Source organism: Lytechinus pictus, chromosome 5 (assembly GCF_037042905.1).
Source record: "Lytechinus pictus isolate F3 Inbred chromosome 5, Lp3.0, whole genome shotgun sequence".
NCBI lineage: Eukaryota > Metazoa > Echinodermata > Echinoidea > Temnopleuroida > Toxopneustidae > Lytechinus > Lytechinus pictus.
The window spans coordinates 51,966,759-51,993,274 of NC_087249.1; the positions used below are offsets into that span (position 1 = coordinate 51,966,759).

Below are 26,516 nucleotides of genomic sequence, written 5' to 3' on the forward strand. Positions count from 1 at the left end.
GCTGCAGAAAAAAAGTAGCATGGTGGGGGTTATAATTGTAGATACCGGTATTATACCCCCAGGTATCACCTGCACAGGGGTTGATTAATTCAAACTGTGTATATTCAAGAGGAACAACAAATTAAATCCAGTCTTAACTGTTGGTGGAGATTTATTCGGCCAAGTTTATTTTTACAAGTGTCTTATCTGATTTTTTATTTGGGGAAAAATATAGTTTGACCATAATCAGATTTTGATACCGGTACCTCTCTCACTATATATCAAGAAGGAAACAGGGACCTTTACATTCACCTTTATGCATTGACACTTTGTATTGAAATACCTTCAAGGTTTTGATTGGTCTATATAAGTTTTGTTACTATGGGAACTGTAAGTGATTTATCTTATGGTCTTTTAACCCTCATGGAATGTTTCACATATTAAATCTCACCATCATCGTATATATCAAATTATCATTTTGATGATCATTATCATCTCTGTCATCTTCATCATCATTGTTATTATCTTGTTGTTAATGTTATCTTTTTGTTATTGTTATTTGTTATTATTAGTAGTAGTATTATTATTGTTATTATTATAATTATTGTTATTATCATTATTAATATTATTTAACCATGTGGTTTTTCTGTAATAAGCCCCTGTTTCAATTGCAACTGAGCCACACTTTTATCCTAATAATTAATATGGAGTTGATGTAATCCTTTTCTGTCCAGTTTGGAATATTATATTATATGATTATAAAGCACATGTAATATTGGTGATCTGAAGTGTGTATAGGTTTTTCCTCACAATAATAGTCTGATTATTTAGACTAACTGCAGGTTTGTCATCTCTGAATACCCATTCTCTCTTTTTTCTCTCCCCTCTTTCTCATTAGAAGAATAGAGAATTGAAAGGAGCATCAGACCTCAATAGCTGAGGGCCACTGGTAGCTAACAAAAGACTTCCTGACTTGGTTGGGCAGGATTAGAGAAAAGGGATTTAATCATATGAAAGGTCAGGGGGGGGGGGGGATATTCACCACTAAATCAATAGTTCTATTTATATGCAAATTAGTTTGCACTGCTTGGAGAATAATAGGCAGGAAGCTTGGGTGAAGTTGGGCGCAGATTCTGAGCAGCCAATAGGGCGGCCAGGCTGTGGTGGCTCTTTGACTATGGAGTGAATTATTGATCGGGCCTTTTGTCGTTGTCTCTTTTGTAAGCTTCAGTGCTGGAGTGGCTTATTGAAAAAATGCACAAACCGCATCATCCTTTCCACCATAATAAATATAGCTTTTGAAAACTACTGCGTGTTTAATACCTAAAAGCATATCCTGGAATTTATCTCTGATAGAATCCCTGTGCATATTCAGAGATCAATTGCTATTATTAGTGTATGCTGTGTTTTGTATATATGATTACAGGAAAATAGATGTAAAAAGGGTTTCACTTCATTGTGTTACATATATATGTGTACACTCAGTGACCTGTGAAATAATATTTTCATGCAATTCGTGTTATTGAAGTATAAAGATTTAGACGCTTGAAATGAAAAGATGGCCCCTGCCTCCCATGCAAGAAAGCTGGAATAACAATGCAATTAATACATATATTATTTAAATTACATGTATGGAGGAGTGGTCATTTTCATAAGAATTTAACACAAGAGCATAATATATAATTATGTGTTTAACTATAATAGGTGTTTCAAAACAATCATACATCTTCTCATCATCATGAAATGCTTGTTGATGAATTAGAATGTATTAGGCTAGGACAAATATGTAAAACTCACAGCTCCCACAAAACAAACAAACATACAAGACATTGCTGATATTTATAAGCAAACAATGAATGTTTGTTTCATTTTAACTTGGGTTGTAATAAAATATCGTTGTGACAAATTTTCTGTAATATTGACAATTCCTCTCGATAATTACTCTTGAAACTAAAGAGAGAGAAGAAAATCCAAGATCTGCTTTTTAGATTATCTTTTCCTCAGTAGGCCTATATATTGACTGTGCTGGCTTTCAAGTTAATGAATATGACATTATGCTCCAGCTCCATGTTTCCAAGGATGTTTGTTATAGTAAACAATGCCAGTGGCATACATTGATCACCGTAGCAACAGCATGAATGCCCTTTGTTTGTTTGAAAAAAGTGTTTTTTAATGTCTTTTGTACCCATATTGTAATCTTCTTTTTGTCTTTTTGTTTTACATAATTCATCAAGTTAGGGTAAGATCTTTATGCATTAATTGTAGTTGATTCAATTGGCTTAACTTGGTGGATGTATCTTATTCATTTTATGTTTTAATATTTTCATATTTTTAAACTGATTTCTATTTATTTAATATTTGTACATTCACAATTTCTTGAATTATTGATAATTGTATTAAGTGGTTGAATGATAAAGTCTTTGAATTGATTGAATGAATAGGACAGTGAGAGTTGGGTAAATTATTATAAATATCTGAATTTCACAAATATTTTGTCAATAAGTAATGAAAACTCTTTTAGATATTATTCTGAGCTCATCTTCATGTTATTGATCCCCTTCCATTATGACATATTTTATTTGCTATTGCATGTTCAATATAAGTTCTAACTATAACTCGTAAAGAAAGTAAAATTACAATCGACCTTGATGAAGGTGGTGTAAACTGGTAGTCAAAGGAATATAATTCGCAAATCATAATACCAATTTTTTGTAACAAGTGTTATGAAGCCCTATTATTTATTAGAATTTATTACCGGTTTTTTTAATGGAGCATCACGCTTTTTCTTTCACTGCTGTTTCAAGGGCAGTATTTTGAGGGGGTTGGGCACAAAGGCCTACATAATATTTCTCAATTGTTTGAAACAGCGGTTATGATATATAGAGTCACACAGCACAGATCTCTCTTTTGATACTTATTCCTTCTTTCTTGCCACTTCTCCTTTTGTCTGTTTTCTCCTGTTTTATTACTTCAAAAATAATGGGGTACCCCTGTAGTTCTGTTCATACAGCTGCTTTAGTTATGAATTTTATTATAAAGTTATAGAGGTTTACGGTGAATGTTGCAAATTCAAATAAGGGCTTCAAAGTTTCTACATGTATATCCCTCCTCACAGTCACCCTTCTCCCCAAAAGGGGCCTTTTCTGCAATAGGCTCCATGAACGTTGAATCAACTTACACTAACTTCCCTTTGTGTCTGCCTACTCCTTTTCTTTCATCCCCTTCACTAACCTGATTGGTCTTCTCTACTCACTAATGCCCCTTTTGTCTCCTTGTTTCTAGTGTTGCTGTAGCTTGTTTGTGGTCTATATTATGGTTGTTCCACTTTATATGTTTGTCCTTTTGCCTCCGACGAAGATTCTGCTAGGATCGAAAGCTTAGGCCCCTTTTTGACTTTCTAACATTTTATTTAATCAAAGTGTCAGTTTCAAATAAGCTTATTTCAGGTATATTTCTCAGCATCAGTGTCAAGTAATTAGTGAATGTGAAGTGAAGAAGATTGGGAGATTAATGGATCTTCTTTTCCTCTTCCCTACAGGGGGAAGGAAATTGGTTAGAGAGTCCGTTCCTGACTGCTGCAACATCTTTGGCTGATATCCGCAAGAAGAAGAATGCAGAGAAAGAGAAGGAAAGAGAAAAGGCACAGAACCTTGCTGATGCAGATTATGTGAGTATACAAGGGAGCATTTCATGAAACAAGAAGTGGTAACTATTGTTATAAGCTACTGAAATCCCTGCATCTGATTGGCTCAGAACACATAAGTCAGTGAAAAATTTGCTTTATGAAAAACACTGCTTATTTTTATTAGAAGTTAAAGCATGGAATATTTTCATTGTTGAGATGTTTCAAGTTCATTGTAATAGACTAGGGATAAGAATGTAATGTATTTCCAGACAAATGCTGACTTAGCTTATGCTCAAGGTGCCTAAGAAAATAAAGTTGGCTTTCACTTTAGATAAGGTCCCCCAAAATAGAATTGGCTTACACTTTAAATATGGTGCATAAGAAAAAAGAATTGGCTTACACTTTTGATAAGGTGCCTAACAATAGAATGGGCTTACGCTTTAAATAAGATGTCTAACAAAATAGAATCAGCTTGCACTTTGAACCCGGGGGGGCCACTTACATTGACGAGTGGATACCATGCGCGACCAAAAAAACACGTAAAAAGGATGTCTTTTTCACGATAGGGCACGTTACGTACGTAACGTGATAAGGGTGTCAAAAACACAAAAATAATGAAAAAAGGGTATCTATTTCGCTAAGAAAATTACGTGTTTAGGGTCGAATTTGCGGGGAGGATAAAACAAAATTAAAATGTTTTATAAAGGATGTCCTTTTTGCCCCAACACTTCGTGTTTATAGAGTCCGATTTGCGCGAGGTGTAGAAGGTGGGGTCGTACTAAACCAAATAAGGTAAAGCCGACGACCGAAGGACCCGAAGGAACCCGAAGGAACAATAAAACATTCCTGTACTTGTTTAGGGGTTCATTTCAGGGAATATTTGCCAAGAGGATCGTTTTGTTTCCAATACTTGTTAAGGGTAGGGTTTCACACGCCAATACTTGTTAAGGGGTGCATTTTCAGAATATGGAAATTACGTGTTTAGGGTGCTTTTCGAGACCCCATGGTCGCGCATGGTATCCACTCGTGAATGGAAGTGGCCCCCCCGGGACTTTGAAGAAGATGCCTTGAAAAATAGAATTTGTTTACACTTTAAATAAGATTCCTAAGAAAATAAGATTGGCTTACACTTTGAATACCTTGACCATAGAAAATAGATTTGGCTTACACTTTAAATAAGCTGCTTAAGAAAATAGAATTGGTTTTACACTTTAAATAAGGTGCCTAAGAAAATAAAATAGCGTACACTTTAAATAGGATGCCTAAGGCTGAGAAAATAGATTTGGTTTACACTTTAAATGAGATACCTAAGAAAATAGGATTGGCTTACACTTTAAATAAGCTGCTTAAGAAAATAGAATTGGTTTTACATTTTAAATAAGGTGTCTAAGAAAATGAAATGGCGTACACTTTAAATAGGATGCCTAAAGCTGAGAAAATAGATTTGGTTTACACTTTAAATAAGGTGCCTAAGAAAAAATAAGATTGGCTTACACTTTTAATAAGAGGCCTAAGAAAATAAAATCGACTTTTGCTTTAAATAAGATGCCTAAACATGGAACTGGCTTATGCTTTAGATAAAGTGCCTGAGTAAATAGGATTGGTTTACACTTTGAATATCTGTACCGTAGAAAATAGAATGGCTTACACTTTGAATAAGGTGCCTTAGAATATAGAATTGGTTTACATTTTAAATAAGGTGCCTGATAAAATGGAATTGGCTTACTCTTTAAAAAAGATTCCTAAGAAAATTGATTGGTTTACACTTTAAATAATACCCCCGGGATGATGCCTAAGAAAATAAGATTGGCTTATAAACTTTGAATATCTTGACCATAGAAAATAGAATGGTATACATTTTAAATAAAGTGCCTGAGAACATAGAATTGGCTTACACTTTAAATAAGGCGCCCAAGAAATTGGAATTGGTTTACACTTTAAATAAGATACCTAAGAAAAGAAAGATTTGCTTACAGTTTACATAAGGTGTCTAAGAAAAAAAATAGCTCACACTTTGAATAAGGTGCCTAAGAAAATAGAATTGGCTTACACTTTAAATAAGATGCCTATGAACATAGAATTGATTTACACTTTCAATAAGATACCTAAGAAAATAGGATTGGCTTACAATTTAAATAAGCTGCTTAAGAAAACATAATGGCTTACACTTCGAATAAGGTGCCTAAGAAAATAAAATTGGTTTACGCTTTAAATAAGGTGCCTAAGGAAAACATAAGATCGGCGTACACTTTTAATAAAATGCCTGAGAAATTAGAATCGACTTTCACTTTAAAGAAAACTAGAATTGGCTATGCTTTGCTATGCTTTAGGTTTACAATTTTATTAGGTATAAAGTGATAATTCTCTTACGCATTAAACACAGTGCCTAAGAAAATATAATTGGCTACACTTTAATAAGGTGCCTACAGGAATAGAATTGGCTCACACTTTAAATAAGTTGCGTAATAAAATAAAATTTTTGTATAATAGTTAGATTTAACTTGATTACAAGATGAAGTCGTCAATATCTGCTGGAAAATTTTGATTGTGCAGTCTGCCAGAGAGCTGAATCCATACTGGAAGGATGGTGGTACAGGCCTGCCAGAGGAACGGGACACCTCTCACCACCAAATACCTCAGCCAGCCAGGAAGGTAGGACATGGGGTTGACGGAGGTGTCAGCTGGCTTAAGAAGTCTTACCAGAGGGCAGTCGAGCAGGCCAGGGAGAGTGGTAGACCAGTAGATGATGTGGTGGCTGAACGGTGGGGGGTAAGTTTTTTAATTTAATATATGTTTCTCAATACATGCACCACTATTTGTTGATTATCATGAGAGGCTCTTGGGTCAACGACCTTTTTCCTAAGACATTCGTGATAGCACATGCCATAAATGAGAATTGAAAAAAAAAGAAAAGAATAATTAGTGTATATCGTAGTATGTATACAGTATAAGGAATATGTAACTTAGTGATGATTCTCAAATGCAGGGAAGAATAAGGATAATCAGTAGAACTATGAATGAAATCACAGGAAAATTGTAGTGTGTAAATGAGGTTTGTAATCACTTTGAGGGAAAAACGCTGTGAAAAAAACTGTTAAACGCTGGGTTTTCAAAGGCAATGTACATTTCCTGACATACTGGTTTTTATCAAATATGTGATGGTTAAACCATTTGAGATTCTAATAAGACAAAATAAAGATCCTCTCTTATCTATCACGCTGCTGTGACAAATATAGAAAATGAAATGCTGATGAAATTGGATAAATGAAATGATAACAATTACATATGTTGAGTTGAATAGCAATGTTGCCAATGTATTCAATTTGTTATTTTGACAGTCTGTTGCAGAATATGAGAGACTGCTTGATGAGGCAGTAGAAGCAAGTGATGGACATTCTAGAGGACCACCACCAGGATGGAGAAAGAGAAAGGATGATGATGGGGATGGCAGACGAAGAGAGGGAGGAAGGAGAGATGATGAGAGGGATCGAAGGAAAGATGACAGAGGAGGGAGGGATAGAGAGGATAGATATGAATCTAGGGATAAATTCCAGAGGTATGACTCTGATTCCAGGCGAGACTTGTCCAGTAGGGGCTTCAAGAAGCCTGGAGATGACGGTGACAGTTTGCGATCAAAATTCCAAAGGCCCCGGGATGAAGGTGTTAGGAGAGACGATAGGCATAGATCACGCTCATCGTATGATGAAGGGTCATCGTCAAGGGAACGTAGTAGGAATGATGATCTACCAAGTTGGAGAAAGACTGGGTTTAAGAAACCAGGAGAGAATGAGGATGATTCTTCAACTCATTCAAGATCCTCCTCCTCCAGAATGAAACCTCCACCAGCATCAAGTTCCTCCAGCAGGGGTTGGAGGAAGCAGGGATTCAAGAGACCTGATGATGAAAGGGAAGGTGCTAGATCAAGCCCCTCATCATCCGGAGGATGGCGGAAGTCTAGCACCTACGGACCTGAGAAGGATGATAGGCACTTATCCAAAGACCACTCCTCCTCATCTGCTCCACCACCGCTACCTTCGTTATCATCTGCATCTTCCAAGAGGTCTCGGAGAAGAAGTGATAGTGATGAAGAGCACAGTGATGATGCAGGTTCATCAGGATCATCATCTCCTGATTCTAGGGAAGGAGATGCTGGAGGAGGGAACAAGGAGAAAGAGAGGAGTCCGAGTCCAGTCAAGATTTTATCAGATACTGAGATGAACCAGCTTGGTGCAAAGCTAGTAAAAGCAGAGATCATGGGCAATGAGGTATGATGGAAGATGATGGTGATGATGATGCTAATGGTGATGATGATGTTGATGACGATGATGATGGTGATGACGATGATGATGATGGTTGGTATGATTATGATGCTGATGAGAAGGGTCATCATAGCAATGCTGATGGCAAAAGCATTGATAATGACGATACCTTCATCTAATAATCATTTACACAAATTACATCTTATTTTGTCATCACTAATACTCTAATATTCCATTATCACCTGGTACTGGAAAACCAAGACAAAAGTGAAAATAAAATGTTCTTCAAGGTATAACTGTAGGCTAGATTTGCACATAAATTAGATTCTCACCTTATCTGTAAACATATATTAAGTTTTCATTATGTGTGTGGAAAATCTTGCATTATGGATAAGAAATTCAAACCAGTTTGAGGGAATCAGCGTAAGCAAAAGAGAATTCAAAATACTTCAATATGCCGATGATACGGCTTTATTCATTTCTGGCTCAAATAAGTCTTTTCAAAAAGTGTTGGAGATGATTTCTTTTTTCACTGAATTTACTGGATTTAAACTCAATTCACAAAAGATGCAAATTATTTTTTTGGGTAACCTGAAAAAGACCAGTTTAAACATTGAATTAGAAGTAAACTTGATAAAGGATACTTATTTCCGCTATCTTGGTACAGATTTTCATGTGAATATTAACAAGATTCCAGATTTCAATTACGATAGGATTTTTGATAAATTGAAAAGACAGATGATTTCATGGTTGAAGAGAAATATTACACCTTTGGGTAGAATTACAGTGGCTAAATCCCTTTTATTGCCTCAATTCAATCACCTTTTTCTTTCAATCCCCAGTCCATCGGCTCAACTAATGAAAAATATTAAAGTTAATTTTTTTCAATTTGTATGGAATGGAAAACCAGACAAAATTAGTAGGGAACAAATCCTTGGTTCATACGAAGAAGGGGGATTGAAAATGATAGATATAGATTGTTTTAACAAAGCATTAAAATTATTATTATTATTATTATTTGTTTGGCGTCACCTGTGCCTGGCTGAATAAAATTGACATGGTTGAGAAGAATTCTATTGAGAAAATGTGACGACGTAGAAAGTCTATTAGGATTTTCTTCAGGACAGCCTTTCCATCTGTTTTATGGAGATCAATATTTTTATAACATATCGGAAAAGATTAGTAATCCATTTTGGAAAGAGTTTTTTGCCATGCTATTTTCGATGTTTAAAAAATCTGAAAATATCAATTGGTTAGCGCAACCTTTATGGAAAAATAGTAAAATACAAATAGATGGAAAGTCTGTTTATTTTAAATACTGGCAAGAAAAGGGTATAAGATTTATTAATGATTTAATAGATCGAGAAGGAGATATATCTGTAACTGAATGTAAATCTAAGTTTGGTTTAAAAGTCAATGTTTTGGAATATTTTTCAATTTCTCAGGCTCTAAGATGTGTGTTTAATCGAAAATTTCAAAACCTAGACCATAGAATATGTGAACCATTTGTTATGCCTTATATTTCTCCTATAATGAGTGATAAAAAGGGGTGTAAAAGTATATACAAACTTTTGATAGGAAATAAAGATTCAGCCAAAACTATTGCAGCAAAATGGGGAAAAAATTCAAATATTATTTTGGATCACACTAAAATACCGGAATTTAATAGGATGATTTTCAGATTTACAACTGACATTCGGATAAAATATTTCCAATACAAAGTTTTCAATAGAATTGTGTTTTTAAATGATATTTTATTCAAACTAAAGATCACCAATACTGAGTGCTGTACATTTTGTTATACTGTAAAGTAAACAATTGAACACTTCTTTTACTTCTGTAATTTTAGTAGAAATATTTGGAGTAAAATAGAAACGTGGATATCATCTCCTATGTTTATTCTTAAATTTGCTCCACAGAATATTTTGTTTGGATATAAAGAAAAACGAAATGATGCCCTGAATTGTATTATCATTTTAGTAAAACAACAATTATATTTCTCGAGGTTGAACAAGACTGTACCTGATTTTAAGAAGATTAAGAAGGTATTACAAACTTATTATTTAGATGAATGTTACATTTATGATTTGAATGGAAAAAGGAAAGATTTTAATTTGAAATGGAGTATGTTGAAACATTTGTTTGAATAATGTATATGATTTGACTTCTGTAAACGTGTTCATTTTTTGTAAATAAACTTGCCCATTGGGGCAAAAGTATGAAAAAAAAAATTTATATAAGTTATTTTTATTCCAGTTACTAAATTTCATTATGATGTGCTTTTGCATGGAACTTCCTTTCTTAATGTATTTTGTAAAAAATGACTGTATAAAAATCTGCAATTGCTGTTCTAAAAAATAATAAAATTATTCCTCTCGACAGGCCCTCGCTCAGAAACTGAAAGCAGAAATTGAGAGTGCTCGTCAGGCCAGGGTTGCCCATAAGACAAAGCAATTGGAGAGTAAGGAAAAAGAGAAAGCTCCTTCAAAGAAGACTGGTAAGAGGTCACATGAAGAAAGAGAAGAAGTCATCTTGACCAGAACTGACCATAGTGGACAGAGCTGGCCGCTGGCCGAGCAAACAGCTCCCCCTACAGGTGGAAAGAAGATGAAGAAAAAGAATGTGAGTTTGTATCAAATTTCAAGATATAGCCCAGACATAAAAGTGTTTCAATATTATGAGTTGTTGATTGTTTGATTGTCAAATTTTAGTTGATCAGATAACAAGGATGATGGTCTTTTTATGAGCATGGTATTGCAGCGAATTTGCATTCTAGTATTCGTTCTTCTTTATGTACTATATTAAGTTATTTGTATGGCATTTTGTAAAGTATAATGCAAAGACATTTTTTATTCTTATTTTGTTTAAGTATCTTTTCTGAAACATGAATACAGACATGTCATTTTGCAAGATGATTTTTTTTGTGTTATTGATGGATAATGATGTAAAAATTGCTTTTGAAATTATGTATAGAGACATTGTTATCTCACAAAGATTTTGAATTTTTGATCATCCAGGTAAGTACATAACTATTGTCAACTGGTTTTTAAAATTCAGGTACAATGGTTTCATGTCTGATCCTTAGCCCGTAATTATGGAATTATTGAGATATAATTTTACAGAGGGGATTTTACAGAGGGGAGAGACAACGTACTGTTATGTTATAAGTACCTTGTTGGAGCAGCATGATTATGAATGCTTGTTTGCTAGCCTTTCAATTTTTATCTTTTGCATAGATTGTAACCCACGACAAGGGAGGGGAGAGGGAGAGATACTTTGCAGATGATGATGATGTTGACCTGGAGACAATGGTGAGAAGAGAAAAGATGGGATCTTCTGATGATCATAATAGACTTCTCAACAAAGTAGCCAGCAAGGTAATCGACCTAGAATATTTCTTCCTATGATATCTGGGCCCCCGTCTTACAAAGAGTTGCGCTTGATCCAATCAAACGCAACTATGGACGGCCAGCAACGTCAACATATAAAATGCTTTTTTGTTCAAAAATTTTTCTAGATATGAATGTGTATCCATAAATTCATTGATTTCTTGACAATTTGGTGCGTTCTCCTTTGTTTACAAAGGACATTTTACAAATTTCCTGTAGTAGAAGTTATGACACTGATGGATTTCCATAGAGTTACGATTGATTGGATCAATCGTAACTCTTTGTAAGATGGGGCCCTGGTCTGAACCGCATGGCATATACTATTTTAGTAAATTAAAATCCAGTGGTAGTTACCATGGCAACAGTGCTCAACAGCAAATAAAAATTAAGGATTTCATAGAAGATACAATTGAGTGAAATAAGTTAACATAGCAGTATGCACTGTTCAGTTGTCATTGATTTTCTATATCATATGTGCCTTTCCTTGGATTTGTGATCATTTATTTCCCATTTTTTTTACAGTTTTACAGACTGAAGCCCAAGAATGTATTTGAAAAATTATCCCCATATTGTAAATTTTAGAATTACCGGTACCTTTTAAAAGTGTTAACTATTGATTCATTTGCACTGTATAGTAAAATAAAATTTGTCAAGCATTGGTCGGGAATCAGCTTAGCATGTGTATTCCAAATAAGAGGCGTTTTTTTACAAAGTGCTAAGATTGACTGAAAGTCACGCTTGAGTGCATATGATATTTGATGAGTTATCTCAAAGATCAGTATGCATCAGTGGATGTCAAATGAGTGTGATATGACCAAAGTGGTGATGCGATATAAACCACACACAACTGCAAAATTTAGTCAGATTTAAACTTTTGTGAAACCACCCCCCATCTCTTTTAAAAACGTAACCAGCCCTTATGAAGATTACATGTGATAAAAGCGTTGACATCCGCAAACAACCATAACCATTGCTTTTATCAAACAGAAACTAGCGTTGCTTGATTCGGAGTTCAACACCCTGGATGAGATGTTTGTTTCATCAGCAGCAAAGGCCGAGTCCAAGTCAAAGGTGGAGGAACGTGAAAGGTCAAAGGCCATCGCTGACCATCAGCATACCATGTCCAGGCTGTCCAAGTGTCCTTTCTGTCTTGAAAGTGAAGAGATGAAGAAGCATTTGATTGTAGCACTCGGGTTAAAGGTAATTTATCAAAGGGTGTATTCAATCTCCCACATTCACGGTCATAGAAGCAGCTTTCAGGTCTCAATTCGGAGGGAAATTCAAAGGCTGTAAAAAGTGCGTTTTGAACTCGATCAGCTTAGATTTTATAATCTTCAGCATTCGCAAATGCAAAAAAATGTGATACTGAACTCAAATGAGTTCAGAAACTTCTTTAAACATGCTCTTGCAGTGGAAGCTGCGCTGATATTAGTTTTTGAAAGTGGGGCAAAAAGATGATTGACATGTAATAAGCTACAGTTTTTTTACCCTAACCGGTGCACTGCTAATCGTGTTTTTATATTGTATTTTGAATCATGATTCATGTTGCTATTTGAAATTGAAAATCGACATTGAACACAAAATTTCCTGTAAATGAGCAATATATGTCATTTTAAATGTATAGTGATCTGGTCAATGCTGTGTGTGGTCTCTTAGCTAGTCTTTATATATACCTTTTGAGATAACTATTGATAATACAGATAATAAACTAGCTTATAATTTTATTTGTATAGATATAGAAACTAAAGTGTTATGATAGGAAGGTACTTGTTGAGCTACTTGGAAACATAATTACTGCGTATTTATCATGGTGATGCAATAGTTCTACTTATTGGTGAATGGGCTACCCTGTCAAAATATCAGAAATAAATAAATAAATAAATAGTTGGAATGCAGGTGAAGATAATCAAAATATTGTTCTTTTCAGGTGTATCTGTGTGTGCCACAGACAAGGTGTATTTCCGAAGGACAGTGCTATATTGTTCCAATGCAACATACGGTAGCTAGTACAGCATTAGATGAAGATGTGTGGGCTGAAATACAGGTAAGTTTCACTCTTATCTGACAAATTCGCATACAAAGAGATTTTTTAAAAATCTGTAAATGTGCATTGAATTATATCCATGTCAGACATTATTTGGTATTCCACTCACGTTATCTGGCGATTTTCTAGAAAAATAATTTAAATTTATCAACCTTCACAGTCTATGCCACACTGGTAATTTTTGTTGGCAGTTCCCCGCATGTAGTTTTTGTATGGATCCTGCACATATTTGCATGAAAGGAAATCCCATTGGTTCCACACACGTATCAGTGGCTCTTTGTTCAATACTCACGCACAAGAATATATTTTCCATATTGTAGAAGTTACTGAATCAGTTTTTAGCAAAGGAATGTTACATACGTTTGAAATATAGTATCTAATATCAGTATGTAATCTTTTTTCGGGCAATATCATCCTTGAAATGCTCAAAAGAGCTGTGGAAAACAATAAAGGAGCTTCCAAAATCCCCTCTTAACTGCAATGTTTAAGTCTACCCAATGTTGCAGATTTAGGCAATTGGTTGTGAAGTAGCACCAAAAAAAAATAAATTTTTGCTTGCAACTCTCTCTCGCAACAATAACGTCAACAGTATGGTGGCCAAACTCATTGGTCTACTTTCGATTGTTCTCATTTTTCATTCCGGCCAGTAATTGAAGGTTAAGCCCTCCTGAACAACAGTTGATTTGAATCAATTAAAAAAAAAATGTATCCCTGAAGATTTCATCAAAAATTGAAATAACATAACAAAGTTTGTAAACAGACTTTCAGGATTACTCCTATGTGTTTAAGATCGCAGGCTCGATCTGTGATGAAAATCATAAGTCAGAAAAAATTGGAACCAGTGGGATTCGAACCTGCCATCTACTGCTTTCCGGGCAGTTATGGTAGCGGTTGATCATGGGGCTGGTTTACATTATTGATTTCATTGACTATTGTGTATGATCAATCATAATAATTAGCCCCAAGATCAACACTTCTTGAAAGGACTTATTGGAAGTTTTATCCGACAAGTCCTGTTTTATCCGACAGTTATCATGTTTACAGTGCTTCTCAGCCAATCAAACTCAAGGAAAGTTGTCAGCTCTGACAACTTGTCGGACAAAGTTGTTGATGAAACGCTCCCCAGGTCTTTGAAAAATATTCTGTGACTTTGACAAATATTAGACTTACATGTATAGAATGTCGATTTATGCAAGTTTACTTGTAATTTCTTCCTTCTCAGGTGTTCCGGAAGGGTTTAACAAGGATGTTTGAGGACCATGAGATGGATGTGGCGTTTCTTGAGACCTGTATGAATCCTATGAAGCAGAGGCATATGTGTATTGAATGTCTTCCCATCCCTAGAGAGCTCGGAGAAATGGCACCCATCTACTTCAAGGTAAGCATGATTGTACAATTTATTTTTTACGAGTGATTGTAAGCATTGTTGTCAATGTAATCAACAGTAAAAATTTGTTCCATCATCAATAGCTTTGATTTGTTTTACTAACCCCTTGGGAGCATTTCATGAAAGGTATTGTTTGACATTTTATCCGGCAGTTACCGTAGTAACAGTGCTCAACCACCAGAAATCAAGGAAACATGTCATATCCATACCAATGATTATACACTTGTTTGTTTTATTTACTTTTGCATTCATAAATGACACAAAGTTTCTCAAAATAGTTTTGCAAAATATATACATCTCGATAATAGATGATGAGAGTCAAACAAATATAAATAAATTTCAAAGATGCAGTACTAAGTGGTCAAATAAAAATATATACAGATTGGTATCTGTTCATTCAACATAGTCTAATGGTGAAAAAACCCATTATTATTAAAATTAAAGGTCAAGTCCACCCCAGGAGAATGCCGACTGGAATAAATAGAGAAAAATCAAACTAGCATAGTGCTGAAAATTTCATCAAAATCGAATGTAAAATAAGAAAGTTATGACATTTTAAAGTTTCGCTTATTTTTCACAAAACAGTGACATGCACAACTAGGTGACTCAGTCGATGATGTCCATCACTCACTATTTCTTTTTTTTTTTAAATTATACAATATTTCATTTTTTATAGATTTGACAATAAGGACCAACTTGACTGAACTATATAGTATTAAACAATGCTAATGCCAAATGTTCAGGGAGGAATTAATCGTTGTATCACTTGACAATGAGGAGAAAATTAGAATATTTCATATTTCATATAATAGAATACAAAAGAAATAGTGAGTGGATGACGTCATAGCCTCCTCATTTGCATACCAACCAGGATGTGCGTATAACTGTTTTGTGAAATTAAGCGAAACTTTGAAATGTCATAACTTTCTTATTTTACATCCGATTTTGATGAAATTTTCAGTGTTATGCTTGTTGGATTTTCTCTTTTTATTCAAATCAACTTTTGTTTGGGTGGACTTGTCCTTTAAATATGCTCGAAAGCATGACAGACCCACAACAAAGGTAAATTTGGATATGATTAACAGACTATATTAAGCAGAAAGGAGGTACATGTACGTAAGGAAATCATTGTGAAGAAAAGGGATGATAGGGATGGCAATGGAGGTAACGATATTGATGATGACGATGATGATGATAATGAGGATGATGAGGATGGTTATGTTGATGATGATGATGGAGGTGATGATGATGATGATTATTATTATAACAAAGATGATGATGATGATGATGGGGAGGAGGAGGAGGATGATGATGGTATTGATGATGATGGTAGTTATGATTCTGATTGTGATGATATTGATGATGATGATGATAATGATGTTGATGAAGTAGAATGGTATGGGATTTTTTTTTAGTAAAGATAAATTATTTCATAATCCAAAACAATTGATTTTCATGAGTGATAGTGTACACTGTAGTCAATGCAATCAATTTTGAAAAGTTGTTATCAATTGCTAAGCTTCGTGTGACTAACCCCTGGTCATTAGTTTGAATTATGAACCAAGAAATCTAAAAGTGATCGGGAAAGGTTGATGGCTAGTAAATTATTGATAGAAATGTATGAGACTGGACACAAATTGTTCAGTGTTATGTATTTTCCAGCAGCAGTATGCGATATTTATGTACTGATATATATCAATGATTGTTTACAGAAAGCTATACAGGAATCCGAGTCAGAATGGACACAGAACAAGAAGCTGATCGACACCAGAAAGAAAGACATCCGTAGATCTGTTCCTAGGGGATTTCCCTTCTTCAGTGTTGATTTTGGGCTCGATGGCGGATTTGCCCATGTCATTGAAGATGAACTAGTCTTCCCTCATTACTTTGGAAAGGTAAGAGCCTAAAGATCCTGATCTTCTGTAAAATGTATAAGTATCGCTCTTGGGCAGGTAGACACTGTCAGTCTTATATTGCATGCTATCCCACAGTGATTTGTACACCGTTTGAGCAGAGGGAACTGTAATTGGTTTATATGAGTATTTATACAACTGGGATTAGTATTTTGGCCAAAGAAAATTAGTGTTAGTTAGCCTACTTTGTCTCAAAATTATCTATATTGAGAGAAAATTGACAGTATCTTCAGGTTTACCTTTGTTTTGCTACTACCTGGCTCGAAACAAGAGACTGTAAGAGGGAAATCATTTTTGTGCTCCTACCCAACTGATAATTAGGTTTAGGTTGCTCTTAGGTTACAGTGCTTCTCTGTAGTTGAATATGAGTTAAGATAGTTAATTGGGTTTTGGTTAAGTATATCACAATGTGATAGTCCTGAAAAGGACTGTTCGCAATCTTCTGTAATTAATGGGTAGCTGCAGGTTCAAGGAAAGGAACTTATTATGAAGCCTTTGTGGAAATGGTAAAGTTTAAACAATAAATTAAAACATTAAATTGCCAGAAAGAAGAACAAGTTATATTTCCATTTAAAAAAAATCAAAATGTCATGTATTTTTAATCTTTACATATGATAAAAAAAAATCAGAATTTTTTTCTCTTATTCAAATCAACTTTTTTTATTTAGATGGAATTCCCCTTAAACATGTATGGTGGTACTTGAATGGTATATGCATTATATGTACATTGTAATCAGCTTGCGATATTCTTGCTACCAACTAGCTTAAAACAAGAGACTTTAAAGAATACATATATTTCTGAAAACCTACAGAAGACATTAATTGAGGTTGAAGCTGTTCTAAGTTTGTATACTTATATAACATTATCAGCCCTTGAATGGTCTTTTATTCACCTATAGTTTATTTATTTTATTTGGTTCTCTGTTTCTCACATCCTATTCCTTTGCTATTTTGTCTCTTTGTTTATTATTGTACATAATATTCTTCATGTTGAAATTAAGTCACTAGGGGCTTGCCTCTTAATACAAACATTGCTTTTTAGCCAAACTTCCTCTGTACCGTTACTTCCTTTTTGTCTTAGCTTAATCAGATTTGTTCTTGTTAAATTGCAACTTTTTTAATTCAGTCACCGATTTTCTCACGGAATATGTTGTTTATTATTGAACTTTTATGTTTGACTTTTATGTTTGAAAGGAAATATTTTCTTGATGGAAAGGTATATTATATATAAATCTATCAATATATCAGATACATTTCTGTTACAATCGGCTTTCAACGTCCATGCAACTGAATACAGTATACTTGATACACCAGAAAACAAGAAATCAGCGCTACTTTTGTGTAATAATCAAGAATATCCTTTTCGTTTTTTTTCTTGTAGGAAGTGATTGGAGGCCTTCTTGATGTTGAACCTCGTCTCTGGAGACACCCGCCCAAGGAGAACTTTCAGGACCAGAGTAAACGAGTCCTGGAACTTAGTCAATGGTGGAAACCATTTGATTGGACTAAGAAAATTGATAGGGAGAAGAGTTGAAGACCTGCCGGGTCTCAATTTTATGTGAAACCAGCAGGTTAAAGTCTAGGAACCCTGCCAGTGATATAACCCTGCCATTGGACTAGGAAAATTGAGGTGGAGAAGAGTTGAATCATGGAGGCAAGCCAGGTCTCAATTTTAGGCCAAACCAGAAGTTGAAGTTAAAGTCCAGGAATTTTGTTAGGGTTGGAACCCTTTGATTGGTCTTAGAAAATTGATCGGGAGAAGAGTTGATGATTGTTGAACCGTGGAGATATGTGCTATGATGGAGTTTACTACTGTTTTGACTGCCCTGGGCCCTGTTAACATAACACTTAATGATTGATCTTGGGGCTGATTTTAATGATAGATTGCATTGACTATTGTATATTATCAATTCGGTGGATTCACAATATGGTGCGCCATGTATCAGTTGCAGTGAACAGGCCAACTGTCTTACTTCGCGGTCCACATCACGCAGGCAGCGCACAGTGCTAGTGTACTGTTATGTAACTGTGATGCTTAATAAAATGAAAACCATATGGCAAAAGCGGAGGAACAATTCACTGAAAACGGTATAAATTTGGCAAAGAAATATGCGAGCAATTTTTTTTCCCATCTCCTGGACACTAGACAGCATATGCCAACCGGCTGAGCCGCATCAGCCAACACTGAATAATCACATGCATGCATGCACTATAGTACTAGCAGGCACAACAGATGTAAACTTTTTCCCATGAGGCATTGCCTGTCCGCTGCAATTGATAGATGGCGCACCGTATTGTGAATCCACCGAATTGTAGAACTCGGCCCAACGATCAGTCGCCATTCTTACTGTGTACAGGGACTGATACACTTTGCCCAACCCTGAAATATACTGGATCTGGGAGACATCCTCCCTTTGGCAATGCGACAAAGATGTATGGTGTCAAATGAACAACTTCCCCATTATTTACGTCCATATTTCACTTTCATTGTCAGTTTTAATATGTCTATTTGTATGTGTTATTTTTATTATTTTTTATGGGAGGACAATGTACTATCATTAGAATGATCAAAAGAAATGTTCTGGCGGATATTTTGTTCAGGTTCCAAAGAAGAGTTTTTCATGGGTGACGTCACACATCGCGGTCACATTTCCAAAAGGAAGATCTCAACATTCAAATGCTCATGACATTATTTTTACTTGTCCAATTGTTCTCAAACTTTCATAAACTGTATTCTTTAATTTTCTGTTTTCACACAAGCTGACTTGTTCCAAGGATTTCTTTCTCTTTAAATCTGGGGCCTGTTTCATAGAGGGTTACAACTGTTGTAACTTTGCCATTTATGGCAACTACCATAGCAACAGGGCTCAGCAGCCAATCAAAATCAAGGATACCCGGCAGTTGCCATAATGGCTCAGTTATAACTCTTTATGAAACAGGCCTCTGGTCTGAAAAACTTGGGAGATTATGCAGATTCAATTCTATGACAGAAGTGTAGTTAAATGATCAGTGGAATTTTTAAATGTATTTAATACCATTTGCAAACGGATATTTCCTATTTTTAACCTCTTGCTATTTGTGAATAAATTAATTAAGATGGATATTTTGTTACTGATTCTCTTTATTTGAACTGATATCTTCAAATATCCTGTTGTAATCTCTCTCCAATTGTCATCTATTTTTCTTTCTCTCTCCTTTCTCTTCCCCCCCCCCTCCCCCTCTCTCTTGACAATGATACAAAATCAGACTACAAATATCAAATATTGACTTTTTATTACAGAATCCAAATTGTAAGGATTTTTTTTTCAACATAAATGAAAATATATATTTTTTACATTCCTGAGAACAAATAATTGTCATCAATAAATAAAATATCTTTTTCTTTTTACACATGTACATTACTTGCATTTTATGCAACTTTAAGTAAATTATGATGTACACAGACACATATATATATGAAGATTAATTACAATCCTTTAGAATAGAAACATGTCATCACAGAGTCCATGAATACAGAGATATCTTAAGTTAATTCTTAAACAGAACATTTACTATCATAAGGCAAATCTTACCTTGTTTGAATACAAAACAAGAACATTATTTTAGGGAAAAAGAAAGATACATAAAGTACATATTTACTGAATCGCAATTTACATTCAAGAATAAAGGATATGCCAACAATAAAAATATAATCCTGTCATGTCCTCTGATCATTTTAAGGTTGATTGAAGTACTTAACTCACTTAAGCCAGTTTGAGATTTTTGTACCCAAATAATATCTACATATTGTAAACAGGCCCCAAAAGCGAAAAGGTAGTTTTGAAACTGTGGTTCCACACCATAATTCATGCAAATTTCTTGCATTCATCACATATATTGAGAATGCGTCTAACGATTGCACGCTTTTCTCACAGCCTGCCAAAGTGACATGCGTTACTGAGGTTACAGATTTAATGAGCCTACCGTTTTTTAACTAACAAGTCCACCGATTGTGTTAATATACATCAATTGGGCTATTCAGAATGAATTGGAAGTGTCGCGTAGTAAAAGCGCCCATGAATTATTGGATGCTCTTAAAATATTGATTGCCATCTATAATATTTGATTCTGACAGCATTGAAGTGAGTGTAAATGATTCATTGGAGTTTATTTGTTTCATTGGAAACCATAAATCAAACTCCTCGCTATCTTCATTATTCAAGAAATGCGATACCTGCTACTTCTAATCTCCAAAACATTAACCCTTTGTCTCCCTTAAGGGGTGGCTTAAATTCAAAGTACAAAACATGGCCAAAGCAATGTAGAGGCTTCACTGTATGAGTTGGTCCAAACTTGATGTTTCCGCAAGTACATGTACATTCATGTTGCTTCATTCTGAGCCATGGTTACCTTCAGGATTTAGTTCGCCAATTTATTGACCTGAATAGAGAATTTTTTAAACAAAAGTATTCAATCTAGCGACCGGTATGAATCTTAAGTCAAATACTTATTTCCTATACTGGCTAAAGAGTTGCACAGACACTTCTATGACTTGATGCTATCACTTGATTCTTCCAACTCAGAGACAGTGTCCAGTCTATATTCCTATCAGAAACTCAATGAAATCAGAAAGATTTTCAAAAAACAATTCCATCCCAACAAAAAGTTGATTTGAATAAACAAACACCAGTACAGAAGTCCAATAACCTGAAAGCTTCAATTAATTTCAATTTATTTTCAAGAAGTAGTATTTTTTATTGCCTACCCTCCTACTTCCCCCTATAGCTATACCATTCATCCAGAACTAACACAAATACAGCAGTCCTATAACCTTATAGCTTCTTTGAATTTTATTTTATTCTCAAGAAGTACCATCTCTTTCTCCTTGCCTACCCATCTGCTTGACCATACCATTCCCTATACCATTCATCTGGAACTGACACCCATACATCTGTGCTATAACCAGTCAGATTCTAAGGGTTTTATTTTCAAGAAGGATCACACCGACACTCTTTGTCCTATTTGTCTTTCAAGGCACCCTCCTACACTTCCTTCTATTTTTGATATATATCAAAAATGAAACTCCCATACAGCATACCTGCGCTTCTATCTCGTAGTATTCAATTTGGCCCTATATACCGCCTAGTCTACTTGTGCCATGTCCTCCAAGTCTTCTACTGTGTTCTCCGAGTTTTGTACCCTGGGTAGCTCATTCTCCAAGTTTTGTACCTCCATGTTCTGTTCCCTGAGAAGCCTTTCCTCCAAGTTTTGTACCCTTTCTTCCAACAATGTGACCCTAGTCTCCAGATCAGTCTGAGCATCCTGTTGATAAAAATGATATTCGTGAAGTGATAGTTTCCCTTGGTATGGGAATAACATAGCAGACATTAAAGTGAATTACAGTCAACCTGCCCAAGTCGATCTGCACAAGTCAAATAATCGTTTAAGTCTAATGACTGCCTTTCACGTCATCTTATCATTTATATTCTAAGGTTTACATATGTTCATTTTTTTCTAAATAAAATAAATTTCTTCAGTCCCATCAGATTCGACTTATGCAAGGATGAGTAATATCGATAAAAGCCTCGGCATTATTGACTGGAAGACTTATGAGGATTTGTCGGTAATGTTGAGCTTCATATAATGGAGCCCTGCAATAACATGAAAATTAAATGTAAAGAGATGTTTTTAAAAATATTACAGCATTTTATAAAGTATTAAAACAATTTTATAGCACAATGATAGTCCGGGTTGCATACAACTGATTGAGCCTGTATTACTAGCTCACTTTCCCTCATTAATGGTGAGCCATACAAAACAAATTAAAAAAAAATCATGTTATGGCATCTTTAAGATTTTACAGTAAAAAAACCCCAGGAATATAATAAGCAGTGGATACCTTTTTTTAAAAGGGGATGTTTTTGTCAAACTTTGACAAGCTTTTATTTTTTAATTTTTTTTTTGCCCCCCCCCCTCCATCCCTGATATTCAACACAGGCTGCATGCAAACAAGGAGTTTTATGTTACTAGCTTACTCTTCATCATGCAGGCTTATTGATTGTGAAAAAAATTTAAATACTAGTACTTTCACTTTTCTTGATGTAATTAAGTTACAATAATGATTTCAGGTGTTTCATTTGTCATACTATTTTTTACATATTCTGAGTGAAATCTTTAACTACGTGGCCAAATTGTTATGAATTTGTACTTATTAAAAATCATATCTATGTCAATAAACTCACATTATTCAAAAGGAGGTCAGGTGAATACTCTTGGGTGCTGTATCCTCTGAGGGGAACTGGGGTCTTGCCTGTAAAAGAGTAGTTTTGGTAAAAATCTGATAATCTGAAATATACTGGACCATTCGAATTATAATTATTCGTTTGAAACAATAGGCATGTTAACTAAGCGATTCACGTTGCTCATATGTTTGTTTTCCTCGAAACTAGAAATGAGTATTCATTTAAACTAGAAATGAATGGTTTACAATCATTTACAGTTTGTATACAGTGGCCCGTATTCTTAAGTCGGGTTTAACTTAAACTCAGATTTAAAGTTGTGGTTTAAAATTAAGTATGGATAGCCAATTGTTACATAAAAAACAGTAGAGATATCATATTTCAGCTCATTTGGCTCTCAAATCATTCATAATTGTCTAGAAAGTATAAATAGATTTTTGTCTGCATCATCGATGAATCAGAAAAGAGCACAGTAAACATAAGAAGCATACAACTTAATAAAAATTTTGACACTTTAGGCTTCCCATTATTTTAGCACAGAGTTAGACCATGGTCTAAGTTAAACCTGACCTCAGAATACGGGCCAGTATGTCTGGCAAGTCAATAGAAAGCTTTCACGTTGTCCATTACCACGTTTGTTTAAAACTTATGTATATGCTGGAGAGTAAAGAAGGCAGAGAGGAAGAAAAAAGCTGCATTTGAAATAATGGTGCTGGCGTGGGATGCTGAGGATTTCATGGACTGACAAGAGAACAAACATGTCAATATTTGAAGAGATAAAACCAAGCTACTCCCTTGAGGCTATGGTTTTAAAACAGAGATTAAGATATTTTGGAGACACATTATCAGATCAAAAGGTAGGAGCAGGACATTAGGGTTGGGAAGTTACAAGGCAGAAGGAGAAGAGGAAGATAAAGGAATAGATGGAAGGAATTACTAAAGCCCCTTTCACAATTGCTGGTGTAAATGTTACAACCGTTGCGATTCTGCGCAACATATATTGTGACCAAATGATCGCAAACGATCGTACGAGCAATTGTGAAAGCCCTTAAAGAAACTGGAATATCTTTGAGAGAACTGAACATGCTTTTACAGAATAGAACAGCATGGCGAAAGTTTGTCCGTGGGGTCACTGGGAGTCAAGAACGACTCGATGGCACTGAACAACTTAACAACATGAAATGTGTGTAAATAGGAGCCTGTTGCAAAAACAGCAGTAATCGAACATATGTGGAATAATCAAAGACATTCTATTGCCGGTCATTACGTCAAACCCTCGTTGGGGAGACGACCGCTGCTCAGACCCTGAACTGCGGTTTTATACCCCAACTACAAAAACTTTGTTAGAGGATCCTAGTTCTTTTCAAAGCTTTTTCAACCCTGCATGACCAATTTAATCCCTCTTATCTAATTTTTCACCTCCGCAGGCAAGCCTGAGCGCGAGCCAGGGTTAAACAATAAACAGCAGTTGTGATAATAAAGCAATATTGACTGGCCTCTTGGCGATACGACATATATCGCCCAAACTAGATTTATATCGCCCGAGTCGAAGACGAGGGTGATATCAATTTAGTGAGGGCGATATATGTCCTTTCGCCCCCATCAGGCCAGTCAATATTGCTATTATTTACCAAATCAGACATCTAGAGCAAAAATCGTTAAAATTTAGATATTTAATTTTTTTTATTGAGAATCCATAGTTTCTCATGTTGAGCAGATCCACTGGTCCACTGAACTTTCCCATTGTGACGTAATTGAAATGACGCGTCCCTGACCTGGGGACGCAGTATCCAGCGTTGTCTCTACTTGATTACCATTATGACGTATAGCACTGCGCGGTTCAAGGACGCGTACAAAAACGCGTAGAATACCTGGATTAGCGCTGCCTTTTATTGCCCGCTACATTTCCACGCATTTTCTCATTGACTTTCCTGAGCGGGCAATAAATTGGGCCCGTGGATAAACAATTGGAATTTTATTGACCAGCCATCTGATCCCAGTCTTAAGCAGGCAACAATGTTTCAAAGTTGCCCTGCTCAGATGTCTGATACGGTTAATAATACGTAATATCAGCTCTGCATGCAGTAGGTCCTTCGGAATGAAAATTCTGTATTTGATATTTAATCAAGTTTTCAAAGGCATCTTGTATTTAGAAATCCCATGTTAATTTATTTTAAATTTCAAAGGAAGAAAATCGACCCAGAAATTAAAAAAAATATTAAAGAGAATAAAAATGACAGCGGGAAGAGTTTGCTCAATGCTGGGATCGTCAGGCTGGGGTTAATCCCTCTTCTGTAACTTTTCATCTCTGCAGGCAAGCCTGAGCGCTGAGCCAGGGTTAAACGATAAACAGCAGCTTCAAAACTGGCCTATATCTCTAACAATGATTTTTCCTCATGGAAACTACATGTAAATTTTTTTTTATTTTGTTGAAAAAAACATGCTGAAACTTAAGCATGAAGGAAACCAGAGTAACATACCTACGATGATGCTCACTGATTGCTTGTGTTCAGCACTCTCACTTATTTCTGTGCTGTTCAAGAAATCTTTGCCATGGGCGGTAAAGATAACGTCTGGATCTAGAACCCTTGCCTTCCTGCTGGTAGGTCTAGAATTCATGCTTTCTGATGAACCTGTGTAAAAAAAATCATCATTCCTTCTAGAAACCAAGAAGAATGTCAGGTTTACTCATTTAAAACACAAATCATACTTGACTAGCTAGACGTGCTCAAATGGGCCCCATTGCACAAAATGGTAACTTTGCCATCCTGAGTACGTTTCACGGAGTCCTTGCTTTTAATTGGCTGTTGAGCATCATTACCATGGTAGTTACCACAGGATAGCAAAGTTACCATAATGATAACTTTTATGCAGCAGGACCCTGAGCCCCATTTAATAAACAGTTGGTATGATAGTAACCGTCTTGCTGGAATGTCAACTATCATGACAACAATGAAAATTCTGCTTTCTGAGACCCGTTACATAAAACTTTTTGCCATAAAAAAACTCTGGCAAACAAAATTATGCCATTGAAAATTACACATAAAAAAACTCTGGCCAAAAATTTGCCAGACTTTTTTATGGCAAAAGTTTTATGCAACGGTATCTGGTTGGCTCTTCCAGTGAAAGTTAACACTCCATCAAGAGCTGCTATCAGAGCAACTTTTTTGTGAAATAGGGCCTTGACATAAGTTGCAAATCTCATATTTCACTGCCTATTCACAGTCATAATAGTCTTAAGGTGTCACATATAACTCATACTCGGATAGCATTTGACCCACATTTTTTTTATGATTGACTTGCAATATATACCATGTTTAGATAAAAAGTACATTCAACATAAACATAATGGCACGACTCAAATAAAACATAGGTACATATAACTAATTAAATAAACAAAGGAAATAAAAAGATATTGACAAAAAACATGTTTCTGTAGCTATTAAGAACATTGTTTACAGAGAATACATAATATTTTTTAATGAAATTTCCACTTATTCAGTCCAACATGAATAGAGTGACCTTGAATCTGACCTTGTTCGGCGATGGTGCGCAAAGGAGTTTTGCCTCTCGTCAGATCCTTATGTTTATTTCTCACCATGGAAACTACTTCTCTTGTCAAGAGGATCTTGTGCTCTGCAAATCCACGGCTGAAAAATTGAGGCCCGGTGATCCGAGGGACATAGTGGAACAGATCCCTCA

The 26,516-nt window shown here is 35.3% G+C and overlaps 2 protein-coding genes across 3 annotated transcripts; one reads left to right on the top strand and one right to left on the bottom strand.

The window, feature by feature from the left end:
• The first annotated feature begins 27 nt into the window (after positions 1-27).
• LOC129261287 (CWF19-like protein 2) lies at positions 28-19,697 on the top strand. 2 transcript variants are annotated; one of them, XM_064099221.1, is made up of 11 exons: positions 28-369; positions 3,518-3,646; positions 6,158-6,373; positions 6,943-7,869; positions 10,246-10,485; positions 11,100-11,240; positions 12,240-12,452; positions 13,180-13,296; positions 14,519-14,674; positions 16,396-16,578; positions 17,978-19,697. In XM_064099221.1, exons 1-11 carry the CDS (start codon positions 361-363, stop codon positions 18,128-18,130), a joined length of 2,484 nt encoding a protein of 827 aa, XP_063955291.1. In that variant the 5' UTR covers positions 28-360; the 3' UTR covers positions 18,131-19,697. The 2 variants fall into 2 exon arrangements, with proteins under 2 accessions (XP_063955291.1, XP_063955292.1); XM_064099222.1 differs by lacking the exon at positions 28-369 and adding an exon at positions 3,176-3,294.
• Positions 19,698-20,164: 467 nt separating this feature from the next.
• LOC129261110 (uncharacterized) lies at positions 20,165-26,516 on the bottom strand. Its single transcript, XM_054899156.2, has 4 exons — positions 26,349-26,516; positions 25,295-25,447; positions 22,818-22,885; positions 20,165-21,897 (listed from the first exon to the last, which is right to left on the bottom strand). The coding sequence occupies exons 1-4, from the start codon at positions 26,413-26,415 to the stop codon at positions 21,718-21,720; spliced, it is 468 nt and encodes a 155-aa protein (XP_054755131.1). The 5' UTR covers positions 26,416-26,516; the 3' UTR covers positions 20,165-21,717.